At 36.4% G+C, this 27,699-nt stretch overlaps 1 protein-coding gene across 2 annotated transcripts; it reads right to left on the bottom strand.

Annotated features, from left to right (window-relative positions):
- Positions 1-86: 86 nt before the first annotated feature.
- LOC122030322 (protein NUCLEAR FUSION DEFECTIVE 6, mitochondrial-like) lies at positions 87-6,184 on the bottom strand. Of its 2 annotated transcripts, none has more exons than XM_042589534.1 (4): positions 5,921-6,184; positions 5,720-5,841; positions 4,766-4,802; positions 87-288 (listed from the first exon to the last, which is right to left on the bottom strand). In XM_042589534.1, the coding sequence occupies exons 1-3, from the start codon at positions 6,070-6,072 to the stop codon at positions 4,783-4,785; spliced, it is 294 nt and encodes a 97-aa protein (XP_042445468.1). In that variant the 5' UTR covers positions 6,073-6,184; the 3' UTR covers positions 87-288; positions 4,766-4,782. The 2 variants fall into 2 exon arrangements, with proteins under 2 accessions (XP_042445468.1, XP_042445463.1); XM_042589529.1 differs by having other exon boundaries at positions 87-295; positions 5,921-6,183.
- Positions 6,185-27,699: the final 21,515 nt, after the last annotated feature.

The raw sequence follows: 27,699 nt of genomic DNA, 5'->3' as shown, positions 1-27,699 counted from the left end.
CAAAGATTAAACAATTGGATGGATCAAAAGAAGTCTAATCGAAGTGAAAAAAAAAAACTAAGCCTAATGTAATCACACAAATGACATTGGTATCGAAGTAATGATAGAGCATATCAACCCAAAAAATTTCCAACATTTCAAGAAGCATGAACAAAGTAAAACAAATGAGCTTTCTGATCAGCGAGAGGATTCTTCAATGACAAAATAGTCATTTGCCTCGTTCGCAAAAAATAAAAAATCCTTACAGAGTTCTGAATCACAAGTACAGCTTGAGTTCATGCATCACCCCTGCCAGCTGATTTGAATACACAAGATTAGAATATCAGTTTAAATTAATCATCAAATTTAGAAGGGGAGAAAAAAAAAACATTATAGAAGATCATGGGGATGGTTCCTGGCTACAAAACAAGTGAAAGTCCCAATGTTCAACGTTTATCTAATGGATCTCCTCTGGCATTTGAGTTCTAAGACAGATGGTATCATCAAAGACTAATTCTGTTCAATGAAATTTTATCTTTAGAACATTGCATATGCAACATGAAGTGATGCTGTGGAAGATTACATACACATATGGTTGAGTCATAGATGATCAGTTCAAATCCAATTTGATTCATATGTTACCAAATAAAAAAATAATTTTATGAGCCTAGCTTTTAGCCCTAGTATAACGATCGGTGATGAGCAATTTGATGTAATCTATAGTTTTGTGGTCTTAGGATCAAACACTTGTTATAAGCATTAAAACACAATGTCAAAAAATTACTCTATAGACAGACGTCGTGAAGACATAACGATGGATGTAAAATTAGTTAACAGTTACCCACTTGAAGTTATTTGCTAATAATTGACTTATCACTTTTAGAAGAAACTAGAAAATATGTCTTCCCCGTCAGGTATGCAAAATTGGTTTCGAGCTAGAATGACAGGTACTCATCTCCTTATCACCTTTAAATGGGAGCAGGCCCTAAATAAGGCTGCTAAGGTTTTGTTCTATTAGCAAACAAAAGCACATGATGAAAATTGAAATGGAGATTTCTCCTTTGTAAACTTATATCTTTGCTTGAATACAAAGATAACAACCAAGTCTTACCCCACTAGTTGGGATCGGCTATATAGATCATTTTACACTATTGGACTCTATCCCCTATTATATCATCATCTATACTTAAATAAATTTTATCTTATTTTATTGTTATTAATCAAGTTTTTTAGTCTTCCTCTCCCTCATTTTAAGGGGAGTCTTGGCGCAATGATAAAGTTGTTGTCATGTGACCAAAAGGTCACGGGTTCGAATCCTAGAAACAACATCTTACAAAAAACAGGATAAGGTTGCGTAGATCCTTCCTCGAGACCCCGCATGGTGGGAGCTTCGTGCACTGGGTTGCCTTTTTTTTTCCTCTTCCTCAATTAATGTGTGTATCTATCCTAGTTTCACATCGTTTAACTGGAGTATTTATTGGTCATCTAAGTATATGTCTGTACCATCTTAAACATGTCTATTGAAGTTTTCCCTCAATAGATGCAACTCCGACTTTCTCTCTAATGCTCTCATTTCTTATTTTGTTCATCCTCATATGTCTACACATCCACCTTAACATCCTCATCTCTACAACTCTCATCTTCTGCTCATGTGTTGGAGTTATAAGTCAACATTCAGCGTCATTTAATATAGCAGGTCTAATCGTCATTTTGTATAACTTCCATTTAAGTTTTATAGGTACTTTACGATCACATAAAACACTCAATGCTCTCTTCCATTTCAACTATTTTGCTTGTATTTATGTAACATCTCTCTCAGTCCCTCCATTTTATCTAAATACTTAAAGCTCTTACTTTCAGACAACTCATCATTTCCTATCTTAACAATTGTCTCATTACGTCTAATGTTGCTAAACTTAAATTCAATATATTATATTTATCCTCTACTAAGGCTAAAATCTTTCATTTCTAGTATTTCCGGCCAAAATTCTAGTTTAGCATTTACTCATTTTCATGCCTCATCTACCAAAACAATATCATCTGCTAGCATCTCTTTTCTAGAATTCTCCATATAATTTCTCTTGGAACTCTATCATAAGCTTTTTCTTAGTGAATATCATGTGTTGATCTTGCTTTTGCTCTCGATACTTTTTAATTAGTTGTCTGAAAAGATGCATAGCTTTTATTGTCGACCTTCCTGGCGTAAACCCAAATTGATTTTCGATCATCGTGATTTCCTTCCTTAATCTTTTTTCTATTACTCTTTCCCAAAGTTTAATGGTATGACTCATTAGTTTAATATTCCTTTGCGCAACTTTGTATGTTTTCCTTATTCTTATATAAAGGAACTAGAGTACTTATCTGCCATTGATCAAACATTTTTTTCGTCTTTAATATCATGTTAAATAATTTTGTAAGTCATTTAATACCTTATTTCTCTAGACACTTTCATACCTCTATCGAAATATCATTTAGTCCAATGGCTTGGAATATCATCTAATCTAACGGCTTTTCCATTGTGTATCCCATTGAAAGCTTGTTCTACTTCTAAAGTTTGAATTATACAATAAAAATTTAAATTTCTATACTCCTTTGACCTACTTAAATTACTTAAATTAAGTAGATCACCTAACCTTCATTAAAAAGTTGATGAAAATACATTTTCTACCGCTCTTTTATTTTTCCATAGTTTACTAGTACTGTATTGCATTCATCTTTAATACATTTTATTTGAATAAAATGTCTTGTCTTTCTTTCTCTTTAACTATTTTATAAATGTCTCTTTCCCCTTCTTTTGTATCTAATTTTCAATATAATCGTTCAAAAGTTTCACTTTTGTTTCATTTACTACTTTCTTAACCTCTTTCTTAGATATTATATATTTTTTTAAGTTTTCCTTATTCTTGCAAATATATAATTCATTATAAGTTACTCGTTTTTTTCCTTCACTTTCTCTTGTATTTTCTCATTCTACAACAAAAATTCCTTATTTGGTGGTGCATGTCCCTTTGACTCACTGAGTATACTCTTAGTTCTATTTTAACTTTGATGTTATATTATCCCATGTCATATTAAAATCACTATATATTCACCTAATGCTTGTACTCCTACCTTCTCCTTAAATATGTTTTGTTTTCCATCCTTTAACTTTCACCACTTAATTCTAGGGGTACATATTTTCCTTCTAGTGATACTATACTCCAGATACATCCAACGCTACTAACCTATGCTAAGTAGTTAAGCTTTCACCAAGGATGACTTTTCAATCTTTACAAATCTTTCTATTTCTCTTCCTAACCATAAGAAAGTTAATTAGTGTGTCATATTCCTCTTACAAATCTTTCACCAGTTTGAATAATTTATGATTAAAAAAATTAGTTATTGTGTCATATTCCTTCAATATATTATGAACCTACAAAATATTTCAATGGCAAGTCCAAAAGGTAACACAATTTTGAGTATATCGATTGGGTTACACAATCTGAATCATGTGGGTTGGATAAGTCAAATGATCTAGGCAAGCCAAAATGACCAAACGATACAGAAGAAATATCACTAAAAAGGGTAGCCCGGTGCACGAAGCTCCCGCTATGCGGGGTCTCGGGGAAGGATCCATTGTACGCAGCCTTACCTTGCTTTTTACAAAAGGCTGTTTCCAGGATTTGAATCCGTGACCTTTTGGTCACAAAGCAACAACTTTACCATTGCACCAAGGCTCCCCTTCACAAAATAAATATCACTAAACCATCTAAATGAGCAAGTACAACTAGACAATCCAAAAGTCTCAAAGTGGTTTAAGCAAGCCAGTTTGACTGGATGAATAGTCTAGCCAATCTAAATGGGTCAGAACAAATTCAGTTAGTCCAAACAGGTGCTCTGATCAAACAAGGTGAGTCAAGAGAATCAAACAAACTAATCAACCAGAAGGGCCAACCAGCAAGGATTGGGCAGTCTAATTTAGGGGGGCTAATTAACTAACCGACCTAATCAAGCAGGGTGGGCTACGAGAGTAAGGTAGATTGTTCATACTAAACTAGATAAGGTGAGTCAAATGAAAATTTTCAGATATTTTATCATTATATAGAATTTTATAAATTCATTATAACACTCTTACAAATCAAACATAATTTATTCCAGTCCATGAACCAAACTAATAAATAGTTATTCATATTCAATTTCTTGCCCCTATTCCATACCATTAAGGTCCAAGAGGAAAACAATTGTCACACATCTAGAATCAAACTCCTAATTGCTAATCAAATTTAACTCAAACCAAAAAAATGTAGTAATAAATACTCATAATTAGATTACATGTTGTTCAACCACACAGATTGAGTAAACAAGCATGTGTACTTGATGCAAGTACCAAAAAAGGTGATTGTACTCACAAGTGCATAGAAATTTTGCTAGATTGCACCTAGCAATATCCACACATCACCAAAATTGTTGGTTCAATCCATAGGTTAATACTTTTTATTTTATGTACCATGTACAGAAATTGTGAACATTAAAAGTGTGATGCATTACAAATAACCATGCGAGCATATGACACAAGGCTATATAGAGCCTGAGCAGTTGAAAGCCGCAGCACAAATTTCCACAAAAATTGTGATAGAGAGCAAAAGCAATAAATTTGTGACGTGTATGCCAAGCACAAACCGTACATAGCATTGTAATTTCAAAAATTTTGTTGTCCATAACTATGCAAGATATGAAAGGACTATACTATCCCATTAAAGGCACATTGTTAAATCACGATGCACTTGATAAATATTCATGTTATCACCTTTTGGTATGTGCCCTTCATCTAGTTTCATCTTGCCCTACAAAAAGAAAAAAAAAATGATAAAAGAGAAGAATAGGACACCAAATAAGTTTGATTCACAAAAGAGTAAGAATGCATAAGAAAACTAAAAATACTTAGTACAGGCACCCTATGTTATTCAAATGGCTTCTTCATGTTGATTGTGATTGCTAGAGATAATCACAACCTACACTAATAGACAATGTCCAAGCTACAAGTATCAGTAATTGTCAACACATCTTAGTTAAGTAAAATCAAATGAGCATTATAGTCTACAGTCTCCACATCTAGTTAACTAACTCACTAAGTTAATTGAATTAACAGCAGCAAATATGAAAAAAGAATACAAAAATTCGGCATGGTGAAAATTGAAGAAAAGTCCAATCAGTATTATTATGGGAAATGCATGTCATGTTTCATTACAACGTAGATCAAGAACGTGCTTCTCTAACATCCGGATGATAACTGGATGATAATGTACGATTGCAAACAAGAACTTACAACAAGGGAACACATTCAACAACTAATGTGGTTGGACATAGATTGCTAGTTCTAAAGTACAATCCATATACTTGAGTTTGTCTTGATGAAGAGAACCCATGTTTTTCTCCTAATCAAGGCACTACACACATCTAAGGCCATACCAATACTAGCTCCTTAGATAAGAGCAATGTGATCCTTTTCTCACTCTCAATCACTCAAGCAAACCAACAAGAAATCATTACCAAAAGTTGAACTACTATAACTAAAAAAAAAAGGAAGAAATAACTCATACACAGTTTTCTCTAATGAAAATTATCGTCTAAAATAGCTTAACCATCGGGAGATAAAATGCACACTGATCGATAAAGTTCTCAAATAAAACATTTACTTTGAACGCTCACAAAATCCACCGATAAATGACAAAAACAAAACAAAAAGCAGAAGAGATCCTACCTTCATAGAGCCCCCCGTAGTTCCCATGAGAAACTCCCAGCATCGAAGTCATAAGGGCCGCTGCAGTCGCGCTGTGCAGAGGCATCAGCGATTCTACGCAAAAGCTCGCGGCAAGAGGGGCCCTGCGTGATTTCAAAAAAGAAGAGGAAAGAGATCAAGATTCACCAGCGAAAATAAGACATCTTGAAGTCTGGTTGCTACCTGAGGTAACGTTCAGCGACGGCCGGCCGCTGGTTGGGGAGACGCCGAAGCGGATGGCGAGAAGGTGTTGCAGGCATGACGCGGCCGACCCGCGGCGTCCGGCCCCTAAGCGAAGACGAGCGAAGCACCGACCTAGCGGCTGCGGCGGCCATTGCGATTCGATGAAACAAGCAACTGGTCGCTTTTAGTTCTGATCTCCGAATCACACACAGCAGACGGTTTCACCGTGTTGACTGTTGAATCCAAATAGACATCAACAGACATTTACATTAGATAAGATGGCTTTATTATTTATCGCTGTTATTTAGATTGAACGAAATTAAAACAAAACAAACTAAATTATTTTATTTTTTTTCTTTAAATATAGAGTTCATAGTCGAAAATAAATGGGCAAAACTTAGATGACGTTCTCCCAATTAAGAGAAATAAATGAGCACTTTATCAATAATTTTATCTTAAAAATATCCTTGATCCAATATTATTATAGTAACTACCTATATTTGTTATACAATGTAAAAATTATTGGATAATTTTCATACCAATTAATTCCATACCGTTAAGAATACCAAAAATCTTTTCTTAATTAGATCACATAAAGTTTGGTATACCAAAAGCCTTAAAGCATTAATTTAGCCTAGTGATTTAATCTCTCACACACACACGCACAACTCACATAAGTATTAGACTTGTATTTGTACAAGTCTAACAATTTCCAACTTGGGTTTTGTTTGTGTGCTTAATACCTTAAAATCATATATACCTTAGAGAGATCTTTCTTAAGGCTAATATTAATTTCTTTAGTTCAATCTGGTCCATCTTATGAGTTAGTGTGGGATTAAAGTGGCTTTTGTCACACTTAATGTGACTAGACCTTCTGTGGTCACCAACACCAAACACATTCAATGACATAGATCAAGTATGGATAGGTAGCATGGAAACTACATGTAAAGTGATCATAATCATGTCTGTTTCCAACTGGTCCTTGACTTCATTCTTTGGTGAGATCATAAAATTTAAGTCCCTTGAGCGCAAAACCTCAAGATACCTTAATGCAAAACCATACACATGTACAAACGAGTTCAGTGAGTAAAATATAAGCCATCAACTTTATTCTATATAGACAAAATACTGAAATATAATCAAAACAATCACAAAATTATTGGTTCCAACTAGACCAAAGGATCATACGAAACAATACCCATATTAGCAACATGCTCATGAAAGACCTTGGGTGGTAAACCTTTAGTCATAGGATCAGCAAGCATGGAACCAATTCCTATGTGTTCTATAAAAATTTGACCATTCTGAACTCTTTCCTTCACAACCATGAACTTAATGTCCACATGTTTAGACTTCGTAGTACTTCGGTTGTTATTTGAATACAGCACCGCAGATTTATTATCACAAAATAACTTCAGTGGTCTTTCAATTCCAACTATAACACTCAACCCTGTGACAAAATTGCGAAGCCATAAACCATGATTGGATGCCTCGAAACAAGCTATAAACTCCGTCGCCATGGTTGAAGATGCTATGAGTGTCTGTTTGGCACTCCTCCAGGAAATAGCTCCTTGAGCCAACATGAAGATATAGTCCGAAGTGGATCGCTTACTATCTTGGCATTCGACAAAAATCGGAATCAGAAAACCCAGTGATCTCCAAAATTTCTGATTTTCTATAGGTGAGCATATAATCTTTTGTTCACTGCAAGTACCTCATAACCCGTTTTGCTGCTTTCCAATGATCCATTCCTGGGTCACTCAAATATCTACCCAACATCCAAACTATAAACGCAAGATATGGACACATACATACTTGAGCATACATAAGGTTTCCTACAGCTGATGCATTAAGGAATCTTTTGTATTTCCTGTTTCTGAAGCTCGGTCTTGGGGCATTGACTGAGACAAAATTTATCACCTTTAGCTACTGGGTTATCTCCTGGTGCAGAACCACTCATGCCGAATCGTAGCAATACTTTATCGATGTAGCTCTTTTGTGACAATCTCAAAATACCTTGAGAGCGATCTCGTATTATCTCAATTCCTAATACAAAAGAGGCGTCACCAAGATCTTTCATCTCAAAATTTCTTTTGAGAAAATTCTTGGTGTCGTGCAACAAGCCAACATCACTACTTGCTATCAGTATATCATCGACATATAAAATCAAAAAGACAAACTTACTTCCACTAAATTTGTGATATACGCAATCTTCTACTAAATTTACCTCAAAATCGTATGAGATAATAATTTCATGAAATTTGCAATACCAATGACGGGACGCCTGCTTAAGGCCATAGATGGATTTCTTTAATTTGCATACCATAGACTTTGAATTTCCATATATAATACGACGCAATTAATATACACAGCCAACCTGGCTGGACATAAATGAATAAAAACAACCACACAGTTAACAACAACCCACACGACTGGAAACATGCACAACGGAAGACACAAAATAATACGAACGTAAAACTAACAACGGCACAAACAAAAATATCTGCAACCACCAGACTAGACTCCAAAAATTCACATCGACTCATTGAAAAGCAAAATACACAAAATCAACATACCATCCAAACAATACTAAAACAAAACAAGAAAACTATCCTCGAGTGTGACGTGGGACTGGCAGCTGAAATCTCTCCAAGCATCCATGACTCATCTACCTGTTACCTGGCGAAAGAAAACCATTTTACGAGGTGGTGAGTATTGAAACTCAGCGGGTAAAGAAAGATAGTGCATGAACATAATGTACAAATAGAAATTAGGCCAAGAGTATACAGTCTCATAAGAGAAAATAGCAGATACTAAAATAGGATCAAAACAAATGCTCATACCTGAAACCATATCCTAAGCTAGGTATAGTAGGTTAGAACTGGTACTAATCTGCTACAGTACTGCTCATAACTACAGAGGTAATAAGCAAGGTATATACAAATTTCCAATGACTAAACATCGGCAACGAGAATATATCTCAACACAAGCACATCAGCATATGCGAATAACAGCAGTAAGTAAGCAATAACAGCATATATAAACAGCAGCAGCCATAACAAATATAATAACAACAGCGTATGCACGGATGGTCACTCCCGCCCACCTCTCTGCACCATGACCCCTGTATGGTCGAGAGGCCGGGTCAGTGACAGACTGTACACCGCTCCAACTACCACTCACACGAGTGGCCGAGGGGACAGTTGTATAGTAGCTAACTAGCTACATCTGCGACGGGGTCCCTACTGCTCGTAACTCCAGCTACCACTCACACAAGTGGCCGAGTGCGGCACGACAGGACAAGCGACATCAACTCCAGCTACCACTCTCTCGAGTGGCCGAGGATGCGGCATGCATGCAATGACATGATGCAAACAATGCAACAGTCATCATATATATATAAGCAGAAACAAGTATGCTACATGAAGTCAGCATGCTCAACATAATATATAAATAAACAACAGTCAAAGCATACAAACATGGTATCTAGTATCTGCTACTGATCATGGACAACAACAAGAGACTGTATGGATATAAAAACGAGTAACTCAAAGGTTTTGAGTGGAAGTATCAAGCATAGGAAAAATTACGAGTGGAGTCAAGGTAAAGTAATTCTTATCCAAAATAGCTCATACACTACTAAGTTCGAAGAACTAGAGAATCAAAGTAAGAAGTACCCGCCTTTATATGCAGATCGTGCTAAGGAATCCCACGTCAAGACATCCATCTTCAATATCAAAGCCCTGGATTTAATTAACGTACAGATTTAGCTAATTACACATAAATTAAATAGGTAAATCAAATCCCAAACTAATTAGGGATAACCCTAATCGAACATTCATCAATTAATCCTTAATTAATGATTAACTTCAATTAGTCTAATCCATTAATCAAATTAAGGTCAACCCTATTATCAACCCTAATTAATCCATATCTCCTTCGCAACCCATCACCTTCTTCTAACATTCCTGATTATCCAATCCAACCCTTCAACATAGAACACTATCAAGGTCCAAATCTAAATATAGGATAGTGCTTAATCCTATTACACGGAGCAATTAACTGTTAACCGAAATCATACCTACACATCCACCAAGACTATTGAAATTCATTTAAACTTACTAATTTAAATCTAAATTTCAAGTAGCATGACCTAGATCAAAACAAAATTCGAATAATCAATACTTACTCTAATGCACAATCTTTTCCACCCATCCCCTACTTTTCTAAAAGCAAACTAAATGTTCCTGCATCCTGACAAACACCTCCTCTAAGGTAATCAGCCCTCAAATCATAATCTCAAACTCATTGATATATGTTTACTCCTAACAATAGGATTTAGATATGGCAGCATATGGGTAATCAAATCCTTACCTACAGTTTTTCTTCCTCAACAATCTCTCTCAGATCCGGCAGTAACTCCTTTTCCAGTGATTGTTGTGGCATTAGCGAGACCAATCTGTGGATTAGGGCAATCGATGATGTCGGTGATCCACAACTAATTGCTTGAAGCCGACGTTCCGTGCTTGTGGTGGCAACAACTCTCGAATGATGACGGCGGTGGCGTCGTTGAACTGGCCTCCCATGAAGAGGGGCGACTTCGGTGGGGGAGGAAATTAGGGTCCAACATTACCCACCGTGTCACCGTTTGCCTCGCCTTGACCAGGCGACCGACGACGACCGTCGATCGATGGCGTCGGCGACGATGTCTGAAGAGCTGCAAGAAGGAGAGGTCGGCGACGAAAAAAGGGGTTCGGGGAAGGGAAAACGCTTGTAAGGTGGGGATCGGACGGAGATGGGAGAAGGGACTCGGCGTCGTGAGGAGAGGGAGAGGTCGGCGGCTTCGGTTGCGGGAACTCGCGAGAGGGAGAGGGAAGCCGCGCGATGAAGGCTCGGGAAGAAGGAGTTGGCGCCGTATGGGGAGTTAGGGCAAGGGAATTTTCCCTTTTTATAACTTAGGGATTTTCTAATTAAACCCTAGATTCATTCCTCAATTAACTCCTACTTACGGGTATTCCAAACAGGCTTTTCTCGAGCCCAATAATGCATCCCCTTTGATTACGTCATACGAGCTCCAATTAAATCTCAGAAAATTTCTAAAAATTTCTAAAAATTCCAATAAAATTATTTGTTAAATAACCTTATTATTTAATTATTATTTGGGTACCGTATTTTACATTCTCCCCCACTAATAAAAATTTGGTCCCCAAATTTCCTGCTCAACTCATGGATCCTCATCCGAAGATAACACAACCAACATACTCATACACTAGTTCATCATAGTATCATGATCAAATCCTTAATCGTAAGAGATGAATATGTGAATTATGAGCTCATCCCGCTTCTACTACTTCCACTCTTCTATCTAGCCAACTAGGATACTGAGTGAACCAAAAGAAATGTATCCTTTCCTAAATGCATAATCGGTTGTCATCTATGCACTCAAAATATCAAATTCAATCCAACCAACCCATAACATCAATACTTATGGTCATACTCCCCACTCAAATCTCACCTCTTATTTTAATGATTAAAACTCCACTGATCATGTACAAAGATAGAAGAACTATCATAATGCTACAACATCCAACCATTATGAAAAGTAGCTGCTACAAAGAAATGGGATAAGAGTTAAATCTTAATTGGTTGGCTCAATTACGAAGATAATCAACTCAATGGGAACCGCCATTGTTGCTCTAAGATTCAAACGATACACAACTAACACACCATTTAAGACAATGCAACCACGATTAACTTACCAAATACAAGTGTCTTGTTAAGGGGATGCACTGCAATAAGACTACTGCAGGATAGGTATATATATAAATCAAAATAAAAACATGCATAAAAGATATTTTATAATCATATTTTTGCTACAATGTTAAGTATACTTTGAAAGCAATTGCTCAGCAATGTGGTGTACTCATACGAATATTGAAAACACCATAAATAGCTCCAACCAACTCAACACTTTAGGGAAGCCAATCATTTAGGATATTCCAATTCTTTGGACAACAGCGTACTAAATTAATAACTTATAATGAGGTTCTTTTAAAAGTCCCTTGAATCAATGTTTATCAATAAATTATGTGAGACAATCTTAGTTCATTATTTCGTTGTTCTTTACAATATCTACTAACTGCGCTAATATAGCTTTTGCATCCCTGAGACTGTAATCCATGATCTTCAATAGGTACTAATAAGCCTAAACAGTGGCTAACCTAACACATGACATACATGCTACAAATGACTAAACAAGTACCAACAGAAGTGTATGATAACAGTACATAAACATACTTCCTATAGCTTGGAGATGTCCTGCTACTGCCTGGTCCCAAAACCCGAACATCACATCGAGGACTCAAATTACCAAAGGAAAAAAAACTGAAACACCGATATCAAATTACTAAAGGAAAAACCGAAACACCGACATAGGCATAACAAACTACTCTGATACCACTAAATTGGTATCAGATTAAATCAAAATCTAAAACGAAAAATAAGTATCGTAAACCTGGCTCTGATACCAATAAATTGTCACGCCCCAGAGGAGTCCATGCCAGACAAAAATCCGACAACATCTCCCCTGTACGGGTGACAATCTGAAGCAGTTCTACATACAAAATATACATCAGTCACACTCGGCTGGAATATATACACAATAGAAATAATATAACCACGCAATTAATATACGCAGCCAACCTGGCTGGACATAAATGAATAAAAACAACCACACAGTTAACAACAACCCACACGACTGGAAACAAGCACAGTGGAAGACACAAAATAAAACGAACATAAAACTAACAACGGCACTAACAAAAATGTCTGCAACCACCAGACTAGACTCCAAAAATTCACATCGACTCATTGAAAAGCAAAATACACAAAATCAACATGCCATCCAAACAATACTAAAACAAAACAAGAAAACTATCCTCGAGTGTGACGTGGGACTGGCAGCCGACATCTCTCCAAGCATCCATGACTCATCTACCTGTTACCTGGCGAAAGAAAATCATTTTGCGAGGTGGTGAGTATTGGAACTCAGCGGGTAAAGAAAGATAGTGCATGAACATAATGTACAAATAGAAATTGGGCCAAGAGTATACAGTCTCATAAGAGCAAATAGCAGATACTAAAATAGGATCAAAACAAATGCTCATACCTGAAACCATATCCTAGGCTAGGTATAGTAGGTTAGAACTGGTACTAATCTGCTACAGTACTGCTCATAACTACAGAGGTAATAAGCAAGGTATATACAAATTTCCAATGACTAAACATCGGCAACGAGAATATATCTCAACACAAGCACATCAGCATATGCGAACAACAGCAGTAAGTAAGCAATAACAGCATATATAAACAGCAGCAGCCATAACAAATATAATAACAACAGCGTATGCACGGATGGTCACTCCCGCCCACCTCTCTGCACCATGACCCCTGTATGGTCGAGAGGCCGGGTCAGTGACAGACTGTACACCGCTCCAACTACCACTCACACGAGTGGCCGAGGGGACAGTTGTATAGTAGCTAACTAGCTACATCTGCGACGGGGTCCCTACTGCTCGTAACTCCAGCTACCATCACACAAGTGGCCGAGTGCGGCACGACAGGACAAGCGACATCAACTCCAGCTACCACTCTCTCGAGTGGCCGAGGATGCGGCATGCATGCAATGACATGATGCAAGCAATGCAACAGTCATCATATATATATAAGCAGAAACAAGTATGCTACATGAAGTCAGCATGCTCAACATAATATATAAATAAACAACAGTCAAAGCATACAAACATGGTATCTAGTATCTGCTACTGATCATGGACAACAACAAGAGACTGTATGGATATAAAAACGAGTAACTCAAAGGTTTTGAGTGGAAGTATCAAGCATAGGAAAAATTACGAGTGGAGTCAAGGTAAAGTAATTCTTATCCGAAATAGCTCATACACTACTAAGTTCGAAGAACTAGAGAATCAAAGCAAGAAGTACCCGCCTTTATATGCAGATCGTGCTAAGGAATCCCACGTCAAGACATCCATCTTCAATATCAAAGCCCTGGATTTAATTAACGTACAGATTTAGCTAATTACACATAAATTAAATAGGTAAATCAAATCCCAAACTAATTAGGGATAACCCTAATCGAACATTCATCAATTAATCCTTAATTAATGATTAACTTCAATTAGTCTAATCCATTAATCAAATTAAGGTCAACCCTATTATCAACCCTAATTAATCCATATCTCCTTCGCAACCCATCACCTTCTTCTAACATTCCTGATTATCCAATCCAACCCTTCAACATAGAACACTATCAAGGTCCAAATCTAAATATAGGATAGTGCTTAATCCTATTACACGGAGCAATTAACTGTTAACCGAAATCATACCTACACATCCACCAAGACTATTGAAATTCATTTAAACTTACTAATTTAAATCTAAATTTCAAGTAGCATGACCTAGATCAAAACAAAATTCGAATAATCAATACTTACTCTAATGCACAATCTTTTCCACCCATCCCCTACTTTTCTAAAAGCAAACTAAATGTTCCTGCATCCTGACAAACACCTCCTCTAAGGTAATCAACCCTCAAATCATAATCTCAAACTCATTGATATATGTTTACTCCTAACAATAGGATTTAGATATGGCAGCATATGGGTAATCAAATCCTTACCTACAGTTTTTCTTCCTCAACAATCTCTCTCAGATCCGGCAGTAACCCCTTTTCCAGTGATTGTTGTGGCTTTAGCGAGACCAATCTGTGGATTAGGGCAATCGATGATGTCGGTGATCAACAACTAATTGCTTGAAGCCGACGTTCCGTGCTTGTGGTGGCAACAACTCTCGAATGATGACGGCGGTGGCGTCGTTGAACTGGCCTCCCATGAAGAGGGGCGACTTCGGTGGGGGAGGAAATTAGGGCTCAGCATTACCCACCGTGTCACCGTTTGCCTCGCCTTGACCAGGCGACCGACGACGACCGTCGATCGATGGCGTCGGCGACGATGTCTGAAGAGCTGCAAGAAGGAGAGGTCGGCGACGAAAAAAGGGGTTCGGGGAAGGGAAAACGCTTGTAAGGTGGGGATCGGACGGAGATGGGAGAAGGGACTCGGCGTCGTGAGGAGAGGGAGAGGTCGGCGGCTTCGGTTGCGGGAACTCGCGAGAGGGAGAGGGAAGCCGCGCGATGAAGGCTCGGGAAGAAGGAGTTGGCGCCGTATGGGGAGTTAAGGCAAGGGAATTTTCCCTTTTTATAACTTAGGGATTTTCTAATTAAACCCTAGATTCATTCCTCAATTAACTCCTACTTACGGGTATTCCAAACAGGCTTTTCTCGAGCCCAATAATGCATCCCCTTTGATTACGTCATATGAGCTCCAATTAAATCCCAGAAAATTTCTAAAAATTTCTAAAAATTCCAATAAAATTATTTGTTAAATAACCTTATTATTTAATTATTATTTGGGTACCGTATTTTACAAGTCTTATATCTCTTGATGTGGCCTTGCGAATCCCTTTTGGTCTTAAATATCCATTTACAGCCAATAGGTTTCGCACCGAATGACAACTCGACAAGATCCCAAACATCATTGTCTTTCATGGATTTTATTTCCTCCTCCATTGCAATGATCCACTTTTGAGAGTTAGAACCTTGTAGGGCTTGGTGAATGTTTACAGGATCGTCATCCATTATGCCTACATTTTCCTCATGTTCTTGAAGAAATACATAATAATCATCTAGAATTGCACTCCTTCTTTCTCTAGTGGATCTTCTTAATAGCACTTCTATATTATCTTGAGGTTGATGATTTTGTTCTTCTTGAGGAACTTGATTGTTGTCTTGTTCCACAATTGGTTCTTGATTGACGTTAGTCATTGAAGCCTGGACATCAATTGAAACCACCTCAGGAAGAGAGATAAAAATCCTCTTCAAAGACAACATTCCTTAAACCCTCTCCCTTCTCAAAATTACAATCCTCAAAAAATCTAGCATTACCCGTTTCAAAAATTAACTTAGTAGTGGAATTATAGAACTTGGAACCCCGTGATTGTTCAGAGTAATCGATAAAATAGCAGCTAATAGTTCTTGCATCCAATTTTCTTTCCTAAGGTTTGTATGCTCAAGCCTCAGCTGGACAACCCCAAACGTGAAGATGCCTTATACTAGGCCTCTTCCCCGTCCACAACTCATAAGGGGTTTTAGCTACTGCTTTACTCGGTACTTTATTGAGAATATATGCTGCAGTCTTAAGTGTCTCACCCCAGAGTGATTCTGGCAAAGAAGAATGATTTATCATGCTTCTTACCATGTCCTTAAGAGGCGGTTTCATCTTTCTGCAACACCATTCATGCTAGGTTTGCCCGACATTGTGTATTGGAGGACGATTCCACATTCCTCTAGGTATTTGGCAAAAAGTCCTGGACGTTGTTCACCCGATCCATCATATCTACCGTAATATTCCCCTCCACGGTCAGATTTGATAGCTTTAATTTTTCCTATCAAGATAAAGCTCAACTTCAGCTTTAAAGGATTTAAAAACGTCCAAGGATTGTGACTTCTCGTGAATTAGGTAAATATATCCATATCTCGAGTAGTCATCTATGAACGTGATAAAGTATTGTTGTCCATTCCAAGATGTCGTAGGGAATGGACCACAAATATCCGTATGAATCAGTTCTAAGACACTCGAGCACCTATTAGCACCTAATTTTCTTTTATTGGTTTGTTTTCCCTTGATGCATTCCACACAAACTTCGAAATTTGATAAATCAAGGGAATCTAAGATACCATCTGACACAAGTCTTTGAATCCTATCTTTTGAGATATGACCCAAGCGCTTATGCCATAAGGTTACAGAACTTTCTTCCAATTTACGCTTTGTACCTTTTGAGTTAGTATGCAAAATTTCATTATACGAAGCAATAGAATCAACCATATACAGATTATCAATTAATGAACCAGAACCAATAAGATTTGACTTGAGAAAGAAATTAACTTTACTATCTCCGAAAGAACAAGAAATACCAAATTTGTCCAAACAAGAAACAGAAATTAAATTCCATCTAAACGACGGAGCAACAAAAGTCTTATTCAAATCTAAATAAAATCCAGTTTTTAACAATAATCTGAAATTCCCAACAGCTTCAACTGGAACTGTTTTGCCATCGCCCACATAAATAAATCTTTCAACATCATTTGGCGGTCGGCTCCACAAGCAACCCTGTATAAACATACTTATGTGAGTAGTAGCACAAGAATCTACCCACCAAGAATGTCTTGGTACAGAAGCTAAATTAACTTCAGAACAAACCAAAACGAGAAGCTTACCCTTCTTTACACGCCAGGCGGTGTACTTTGGGCAATCCTTCTTGAAGTGGCCAGGTTTCTTGTAGAAATGACAGGCAAATTCCTTATCATGTTTCTTTCCCTTATTCTGGTCAGATGTAACTTTATCAGCATACTTGGGTTTCTTTCTCTTCTTATTATGAGAAGTAGATGCCAAGTGAGCACTTTCAGTCTTCACTCGCTTAAGCTTGTCTTCTTCTTGTACACACTGAGAAATCAGCTCATTAATACTCCATTTTTCCTTCTGAGTTTTATAACTTATTTTGAACTGATTAAATTGTGCAGGAAGAGTGATAAGAACCAAATGGATTAGAAGATTTTCCTTAATCTCGATCTCAAATTCCTTAAGTTTTCCAATGAGATAAGACATTTCCATAATGTACTCCCTAACGTTCCTCTTGCCTTGATACTTCATGGAAATGAGTGAATTCAAAAAACTACTCACTTCCGATTTATCATTTTTGGCAAAGTAAGTCTCAATTTGAGCTAGAAACTTCTTGGCAACACTGTTCTCAATCATAGAGCCCCGAAAAGATTCTGGAATGGAACGCCTAATGATCATAAGACTCATGCGGTTAGACCGTTCCCACTTTTGTATATTGACCGTATTAGGGTCTTCCGGAGTTACAGTGGGTTTTTCGGTCCGTAATGCAAGGTCCAGATCCATGCATCCTAGAACGATTTCCACGTTCTCTTTCCAAGCCTTAAAGTTAGACTCATTCAGCATAGGGATCGAGTTCAAATTTGTAGATATATGTGAGGCAGCCACAGTAACTAAATTCAGAACAATATATAAACTCACAATTAATATATTATGTTAGACATAATCTAATAGCATAAAGGTGGGCCCAATTAAACAAGATACTAAACACAATATTAATATTTAACCTTTGGGCAATAATATTAATTTGCAAGCATTACTCTCCATGTAGTAATCAAAGCATTGACAATAAGCTCGGTCAAATAATAGTCTTTATTTGGATCGACTACTATCCACATGAGAAAAACTTTTACAACTGTCACACGCTCATTACCACTCGCATATGTATTATTTGGCTAAATAATAGTCTTCCTTTGGGTCGATTATTATCCGCATGAATAATAAATATAAACATCTTCATATTTCAAAACAGATTAATTTATATAACAGAGGTTACTTTGGCAACATGTTATTTTAATAAATACAATTTGAAATACAAGACACGCATAAAACCAGTGCTTGTGCTAGTGCGTGACCCCAAAATAAAGCTATCCAGAAACACAACGGACGAAATTTCTATAGTGTTTTATGAATCAAAATATTTTGTTTCAGCTGTCAACATAAATATGAACAAACATACACAAATTGATGGTGCGGGAAGCATCCGACGATCGAACTCGTGTTTTGATAATGGCAAAAGATTCAAAATTAAGGTGTTTTGTATTCTAACAAGTCTACTTGAGGATTTCAGGAAAGTCCTAGCTGCGGTTAGGCAAAGGGAAAAACCCTAGGGGGTGGTAACCCTAGGTCATAGGGGGTGGTAACCCTATGTGTAAAGTCTTGGCAGGTCGATGACTTCAGGCAAAAGTCCTAGGGGGTGCTAACCCTAGGTGGAAAGTCCTGATGTCGCGAACCAGGTGAAAGACTGGACTAGCCGGGAAGCGGATGTCCAGCAAAAAGTCCGGAAGCGTCGAGTGCTGAGCAAAAGTCCAGTCGATCTGGAGGATCGACTGGCAACAGGTAAATCTCCTGAGTGGAGTAGGTGAGGACGTGTTCCCCGTAGAGGGAACAGTAGGCGTCAGATCGACCTAGGGTTTCAGGTTGGAAATCCGAAGTCAGACCCGGATAGTCTGACGACTATCAAATATATATTCATGATATTTGTAGTTTTATGTGCTAACTCTGTGCTGCAGGATATTGTTTGGGACTAACATGTCTTGTAGGTACAAAATAAGGAAGTTTTCCCTCGGATGAACAGTGTCCGAGGCGCCTCTATCGAGCTTGGAGGCGCCTCGGGTGCAAAAGCTGACCTGGCTGCGAAGCTTCAATGGAGGCGCCTTGAAGGGGGTATAAGGCGCCTTGAGCAGGGTATAAGGCGCCTTAAACAGATGAAGTTCGACCAGTTCAAGTTTCATCCATGCGGAGGACTCGGCAGCATGGAGGCGCCTTGAACAACCTTCAAGGCGCCTTAAACACCCTTTATAAGGGGGTTTCGACCAGCACTTCAAACAATCAAATTCCAGGCCTTCTGTCTTCAACGTGCTGCTAACAAAATCATTCTGAAGTGCTGCTGCAAAATTCCGACGACCCGGAGCTCTGCTTTCTTCTTCTTTAAGTTGTCGGTACAAAGTTGTTTTACTACTTTCATTGTAATTTGTAATTCTTATCGAGCTTATAGTTGTTGCCCACCGGAAGCGATCAAGGATCGCGGGCCTTCGAGTAGGAGTCGCATTAGGCTCCGAACGAAGTAAATCCTCCGTGTTCTTCTGTGTGTGTTTCTCTATTTCATTTCCGCTGCACTAATTTCTGAACGAGGTTTTAATTACTCCGATAGTTTTACGATTCCGATAAACGAACAATTTAGCCACGAGCGCTATTCCCCCCCCCCCCCCCCCTCTAGCGCGGTCTCGATCCAACAATTGGTATCAGAGCGGGGTTGTTTTGAATTGGTGCAACCACCATTCAAAACAGTTTTTTTTCGTGGTATTTTGTTTATTTTTCTTTTGGAGTCAATTAGAAATTAGCTAAGTAGCTAAAATTCTAATTCTTTTCAAATCGGTATTGCTCAAGGTTGGTCAATACCACTTGAGCTCGTTAATTTTTTCTTCTTCCTCCCGCACTACTAATCCAAGACTCAGTCTTGGAATAGATCTTCTTGTTTGTGTTTTTTTAGATCTAAATGGCCCAACAAGAAGGATATAGCATTATTCGTCCCCCACTATTTTCCGGAGAAGACTTCGGATATTGGAAGGGGCGAATGGAGATATATCTGAAGATCCAGTTCGGCACCTGGATGATAGTCAAGACAGGACTGCAACTACCAACTGATGCAGACGGCAAACCTACATCCTGTGAGAACTGGGAGCCAGCCTTTATCAAAAAGGTGGAAGCCGACGCCAAAGCTACCTGCACCATCCAGTGCGGTCTTACCAAGGAAGAGCTCAACAGAGTCGGTCCGCTCTCTTCCGCAAAGGAGCTGTGGGAGAAACTGATCGAACTTCACGAAGGCACCTCGGAAACCAAGGTAAGTAAGCGTGATTTGTTACTTAATAAACTATACAATTTAAAAATGCAGAAAGGCGAGACGGCAAGTTCGTTACACGCTCGAATTCAAGATATTCTGAACTCTCTTCATGGAATCGGGCAGAAGGTAGAAAATAGGGACATTATAAGGTATGCTCTTAACTCGTTTCCTAGGAATACATTGTGGGCATCGATGGTAGATGCCTACAAAGTCTCCAAGGATTTGTCCTCCTTAAAATTAGATGAATTATTTAGTGAATTTGAACTCCATGAACAAACTAATGCACAGCCAACCGAGAAAGGTATAGCTTTGCTTGCAGGTACTAGTCGAACACGCGAACCGAGATCCCGACGAAAAATTGAACTGGAATCAGAAGACGAACCTGAATCAGAAGATTCAGAAGACGAACTAACCAGCGAACTAGTGAACCTCGTGAAGAAGCTCTACAAGAAGAAGAAGAGCTTCAACAAGAAAGACCTAAAGAAGGCAGTTCAATCCAAGGAGGCTCAACCGAACTCAAAGGTAAAGTTTGAAGTCACTTGCTACGGGTGCAACCAGAAGGGGAACATCAAAGCCAACTGCCCCAACCAAAAGGAAGCCAAGAAGCAAAGAAGAAAGAAGACCCTGAAGGCAACCTGGGACGAATCTTCTTCGGAGGACGACGACGACGAACTCGATCAAACGAGTTTACTCGCATTGATGGCCCGGGATCAGATTGTCGAGAGCGAGAGCGAGTCAGAGGCCGACTCCGAGCAAAGCCACGGATCCGCATCCGTTTCCAAAGGGCCAGACTCCACTGTAAGTATTCCGAGGCTTAACAACTTAGTCAATTACTTATTACGCAAGTTAGCTAAGTCAAACCTTAGGATTAAATCACTTCTAAAGGAAATAGCTGTCCTTAAAGAAGTGACTAATACTAAATCCTTACTTGATCAAGTTCAGACTGGAAATTCAACTCAAGTTCAAAAACTTGAGGAAGAAAACTCTAGTTTGAAAAATCAGGTAAAAGATTTAAAAAATACCTTAGAACGGTTTTCTCTTGGCTCCAAGAATCTGGACCTAATTCTTGGGACACAAAGAGCCGTCTACAACAGAACTGGGCTAGGATATAAAAGTAAAAAAGAAATATAGATCTTATTTATCCTTAATAAACAAACAAAGTAGTAAAACAGTCCAAGCATGGGTCCCCAAGTCCAAATTGATCAATCAAGTTGGACTTGGCCAATACTGGATTCCGAAGGATCAAATACACTACCTCGATAGACCATATCGAGGTTATGATCCAGGGGGAGCTAAAAGAAAGATGATCTTAAAAATTTAAAATTCAAAATTCAAAATTAAATTATAAATTCAAAATTCAAAATCAAATTAAAAATTCAAAATTAAATTATGAATTCAAAATTCAAAATTCAAAATTCAAAATCAAATTCAAAATTCAAAATTAAATTATAAATTCAAAATTCAAATTCAAAACTCAAAATTTAAAATTCACAATCAAATTAAAAATTCAAAAATAAAATATAAATATAAATTTAAAAATTCAAAATTCAAAAGCAAATTAAAAATTCAAAAATAAAATATAAATTGAAAATTGAAAATCATATTAAAAATTCGAAATTAACTTGTAAATTCAAAAATAGATGGAGGATCCGAATTAGCTGGCACCTCCAATTAAACTACCCGACAGGGTAACCGAACTTAAACTACCCGAAATGGGTAAACAAGAGTAGATTACTCGGCAGGGTAATTAAGGTTAGAATAAAATAGGCTAGGTTTAACTTGACCCATGGTACTGGTGAAGTTTTTGGATGATAGTACGTTAGGGAAGCTTGGGCATCGCATGTCTAGGAAGATATGGCTTCGACCTGGTGCATTTGGCCAAGTGGAACTGACCGAAGCTACCCTTAAATGGATCCTAACTAGTTAGACCAAGAATTAATATTAAGTTCAATGGGTAGGACTATTTGGGAAACCTCGAAGGCATGGTAACTTTAATGAGCTCCTTGTGACTCACCATAGCCCAGAAGTTTATCCAAAGAATGCTTACTTGTTGAACCCAAAGCTAAACCTGAATCTAACACAAAAGTTAAACCAGACCCTTAAACTCAACAATAATTCATCTCACAACAATTATAGGGTTCCCTGATTGACAATTTAGATCGGGTGAGATGACTAAGAAATTAAACTATGAAAATTGACTTAAACTTAAATCAAGTTAATTATCAATTCAATTATCTTTAATTAACAAAATAATTTCAAAACTTAAATTTCAAAATTATTTTTTTTAAAAAAAACCTTCAATTTCAAAATTATTTTAAAAACTTAATTTCAAAATTATTTTTAAAAAAACTTTAATTTCAAAATTATTTTAAAAACTTTAATTTCAAAATTATTTTAAAAAAAAACTTTAATTTCAAAATTATTTTAAAAACTTTAATTTCAAAATTATTTTAAAAACTTTAATTTCAAAATTATTTTTTTAAAAAAAACTTTAATTTCAAAATTATTTTTAAAACTTTAATTTCAAAATTATTTTAAAAACTTTAATTTCAAAATTATTTTTTATTTTAAATAAAAACTTAAATTTCAAAATTATTTTTTTAAAAAAAACTTTAATTTCAAAATTATTTTTTATTTTAAATAAAAAATTTAATTTCAAAATTATTTTAAAAACTTTAATTTCAAAATTATTTTAAAAACTTTAATTTCAAAATTATTTTAAAAACTTAATTTCAAAATTATTTTAAAAACTTAAATTTCAAAATTATTTTAAAAAACTTTAATTTCAAAATTATTTTAAAAACTTAATTTCAAAATTATTTTAAAAACTTAAATTCTAAAATTATTTTAAAACTCAATTTCAAAATTATTTTAACCTGAATTTTAAAATCATTTTTAACTCAAATTTCATGTATTTCAAAATTAATTAACTATAAAATCTTTTTCAAAAAACGTCAATTGAAAATAACCATAGGATTAAGTGTTTGCTAAAATTACTTCGAATACAGTTGAGATAGAAAATCTAAGGAGTCTACTTCAATTAAGCTATCTTTAAATCCATTAAAAACCAATTCAAACTATTTCGTGTGTAGGAATTGGATCAATGGATGTTGGATAGTGGATGCTTCAGACATATGACTGGAGATAAGTTGAAGTTTACTAAACTCAAGTACAAGAAGTTAGGATCAGTTGCATTCGGCAACGATGGTAAACTTAAAGTAATCGGAAAAGGTAATATTGAACTTAGTTCCGATTTCATTATTCGAAATGTTTTATTGGTTGAAAATTTTAACTTTAATTTACTAAGTATAAGTCAATTATGTAACAGCGGATATCTAGTTAATTTTGATAAATCTGGATGTCTAGTTAAAAACATCGAAAACCCTGAGATTAGATTTAAGGGACTTAGGAAGAATAACATCTACACAATTGACTTATCAATATCCTCAATAAAGTATCTCTTGACACAACAAGAGGAAACCCAACTGTGGCACAGAAGACTGGGTCACACGCACACTAGACTCGTTTCAAAAATAAGTCAAAATGGTCTAGTTAAAGGTTTGCCCAAATTAAAATTTATTGAAAACTCAATCTGTGATGCGTGTCAAAAAGGAAAACAAACCAAGTCAACCCACAAGTCAACCAACCTAGAAAGAACTAACACCGTACTTGAGCTCCTTCACCTTGACCTATTTGATTCACATGGAGCCAAATCACTAAGCAAGAACCAATATTGCTTAGTAATAATTGATGACTACTCTAGGTATACATGGATAAAATTCCTAAAAACAAAAGATGAAACCTATGAAATATTTAGTAATTTTTGCAAATTAACGGAAAATGAAAAAGATACTAAAATCAAAAGAATAAGAAGTGATCACGGGGAGGGGGGGAATTTGAAAATCATAGGTTTACCCAATTTTGTAAAATAAATGGATACCAACATGAATTTTCATGTCCTAGAACCCCCCAACAAAATGGTCTAGTGGAACGTAAGAATAGAACACTACAAGAAGCCGCTAGGACTATGCTAAACGAATATAACTTAAATCATCAATTTTGGGCTGAAGCAATAAATACTGCAATTTATATTCAAAATAGAATTTTAATTAACAAACTTCACAATAAAACACCTTATGAACTTTACTATCATAAAATTCCCAACCTAAACTATTTAAAAGTATTTGGTTGTAAAGTTCACATTTTAAATACCAAAGATTACTTAGGAAAATTTACACCCAAGTCTAACCAAGGAATATTTTTAGGATACTCCTCCTCCAGTAGGGCCTTTAGAGTATATAATCAAAATACCTTGAAGGTTGAAGAAACAACTAATGTAATATTTGATGAAGAAAACAACCTATCCAATATAAATGAAAATATTGACATCACCCCAAGAGCTATAGAAGATGATGAAATTTAACCTAACCTTAATGAGTCAGAAGAACCAGTTTTTGACCCACAGACGAGACCAACTAGAGTAAGTACCTCTCACCCACCTGATCAAATTTTGGATGACCCAAACCTAGGAGTCAGAACTAAATCATCCTATAGAAACCTTAGTCAGATTGCCCTTATTTCTAAAATTGAACCTAAGACTATAGAAGAAGCCCTACCTGACCCAGACTGGATCATTGCAATGCAGGAAGAATTAGCACAATTTGAGAGAAACCAAGTCTGGGACCTTGTACCTAAACCCATAGATAAATCAATAATAGACACCAAATGGGATTTTAGGAACAAGTTGGATGATCACGGTGATATAATAAGAAACAAAGCTAGGCTAGTAGCCAAAGGGTTTAGTCAAGTCGAAGGCTTAGACTATGATGAAACCTATGCTCCGGTAGCTAGACTCGGGTCCATTAGGATGTTATTAGCCTATGCAGCAAATAAAGGGTTCAAATTGTACCAAATGGACGTTAAGTCAGCCTTTTTAAATGGATTTATCAAGGAAGAGGTCTACGTAAGCCAACCTCCAGGGTTTGAAGACATAGACTACCCAAACCATATATTTAAATTTAAAAAGGTGTTATATGAACTAAAACAAGCCCCTAGAGCATGGTATGAAAGATTATCTAATTACTTAATATCCAAAGACTTTAACCAAGGACAAATTGATCCGACCTTGTTCGTGAAAACTATAGAAAAAGACATCTTTATAGCCCAAATCTATGTTGACGACATAATTTTTGGCTCAACTAACTCAAAATTTTTAAAAGAATTTGTTAAATTAATGGAAAGTGAATTTGAAATTAGTATGGTTGGGGAACTCAACTTTTTCTTAGGCTTACAAATAAAACAAACCAAAGATGGAATCTACATTTATCAAACTAAATATGCTAAGGAGTTAATTAAAAAATTCTACATGGAAAATTCAAAAATTATAAATACTCCAATGGCAACCAACATAAACATTGACTCTGACCCTGAAGGAAAACCAGTAGACCCAAAATACTATAGGAGTGTCATAGGTAGTTTACTTTACCTAACTGCAAGTCGACCCGACATATTGTTTGCAGTAGGTATGTGCGCAAGATACCAATCCTGTGCAAAAGAGTCACACCTAACATATGTTAAAAGAATACTTAGGTATATTAAAGGAACTATAAATGTAGGACTCTGGTACCCAAGAACTTGCACCTTTGACCTTTATGGCTATTCTGATTCAGACTATGCTGGGTGCAAATTAGATAGGAAAAGTACAAGTGGTAGCTGCCAAATTCTAGGTCAGTGCCTAGTAAGTTGGTCAAGCAGAAAGCAACATTGTGTTGCTCTATCCACTACAGAAGCTGAATACATAGCTCTAGGAGAATGTGCATCTCAATTGTTATGGATGATGCATACATTAAAAGACTATCAACTAGAATATAAAAATACAAAAATCTTTATTGATAATATCAGCTCAATTAATCTGACCAAAAATCCTATTCACCATTTTATGACTAAACACGTAGAGGTAAAACACCACTTTGTAAGGGATCACGTAGCTAAAGGTGAAATTGCACTCAACCATGTTGAGTCCAAATCAAACCTAGCTGACATCTTTACAAAACCCTTACCTGAACTTGAGTTCAGTGCACTTAGAAGGCAAATAGGAATGTGTTGAGTAGAGTAGGTGTCTCATTTTGATTTTATTATTGTTTTTCAAATTCTAGAAAAAAATTGCTTTCAAAATTCCATTTTTTTTAGACTTTTCAAAAAGCTGGACCTAGCCTAAGCTTACCCCTTAGAAATCATGTTCCCCTAGAATTAAGCCAGAGCATCTCACAAACACCTAGGTATACCTTGATTGTGATTGAAAAACATAGAATGGCGTGAGATGCATAGGGTACAGCCTGGACTCAAGAATGCTTATATCTGTGCATCGATATGAGTCTGAGCGTTAAATACGCAAAATACATCAATCAAGTTAAGTCTTCCAGCTCTAGTCAAATCTATCTGGACCAAAGTGACTTAACTTGACTAACCATGTGAAAGTTGTTGCCCTGTAGGCAATCAGCAAGTAACTAAAGGTTAGACAATTGGTAAAAGATACTCAATTTTCTAGTTAAGCATGTTTGATCTTTAGGGCTCTGATACCTAGTAAGTAAATCTATTGAACATGACTCATGCTTGGACTTAAGGACCAACTGACTTTGAATGAATAATCAAATTTTTAGCAACATTACTCCCTCCTTGTCCTAAAATTTAAATATTGTTCAAACTTAAGCTAAGTTTACTGTTAACCTAAGTTTTCAAAATTCAATACTTGTAAAAAGCTAAGCTAAGTTCCAATCTTAATTTTCAAACATTGTTGAACTTAGCTAACTTTGAAATCTAACTTTGTAAATTCCTGCACAGTTTTTCAAAACTTAACTCAGTACCTTCAAAGATTAAAAAGCAACTTTTCTCCTAAGTAAGAATTATATTTTTACTAACTTTTAAAATCTATCAAAAAGATACACTTCCTAACAGTTTTATAATGTTAACTAAGTTTCCAAAGAGCTAACATCATCTTTTCACTTAGCTAAAAATAAGAAATGACTGTTAAGTGGTCTCAAAATCTAGTTATTCAAATGTCTATTATTGCTTATTTTTGATATATGGCAAAGGGGGAGAGTAGCAAAAATGTAAATGTAAAATTCAAAGTTAAATTAATATAAAAGGGGGAGCAACAGTTAAGGGGGAGCAACAGTTAAGGGGGAGCA

Source organism: Zingiber officinale, chromosome 1A (genome assembly GCF_018446385.1).
Source record: "Zingiber officinale cultivar Zhangliang chromosome 1A, Zo_v1.1, whole genome shotgun sequence".
Lineage (NCBI taxonomy): Eukaryota > Viridiplantae > Streptophyta > Magnoliopsida > Zingiberales > Zingiberaceae > Zingiber > Zingiber officinale.
The sequence above is the reverse complement of the archived record's forward strand: the minus strand, read 5'-3'. Positions and strand labels throughout refer to the sequence as shown.

Excerpts from the sequence above, each read along its gene's own strand:
- LOC122030322 (XM_042589534.1), bottom strand. The coding sequence starts at position 6,072 with ATGGCCGCCGCAGCCGCTAGGTCGGTGCTTCGCTCGTCTTCGCTTAGG. Across the intron at positions 5,842-5,920 it reads GTCGCTGAACGTTACCTCAG|GGCCCCTCTTGCCGCGAGCT; the intron begins GTAGCAACCAGA and ends GAAATCACGCAG. Across the intron at positions 4,803-5,719 it reads CTACGGGGGGCTCTATGAAG|GGCAAGATGAAACTAGATGA; the intron begins GTAGGATCTCTT and ends TTCTTTTTGTAG.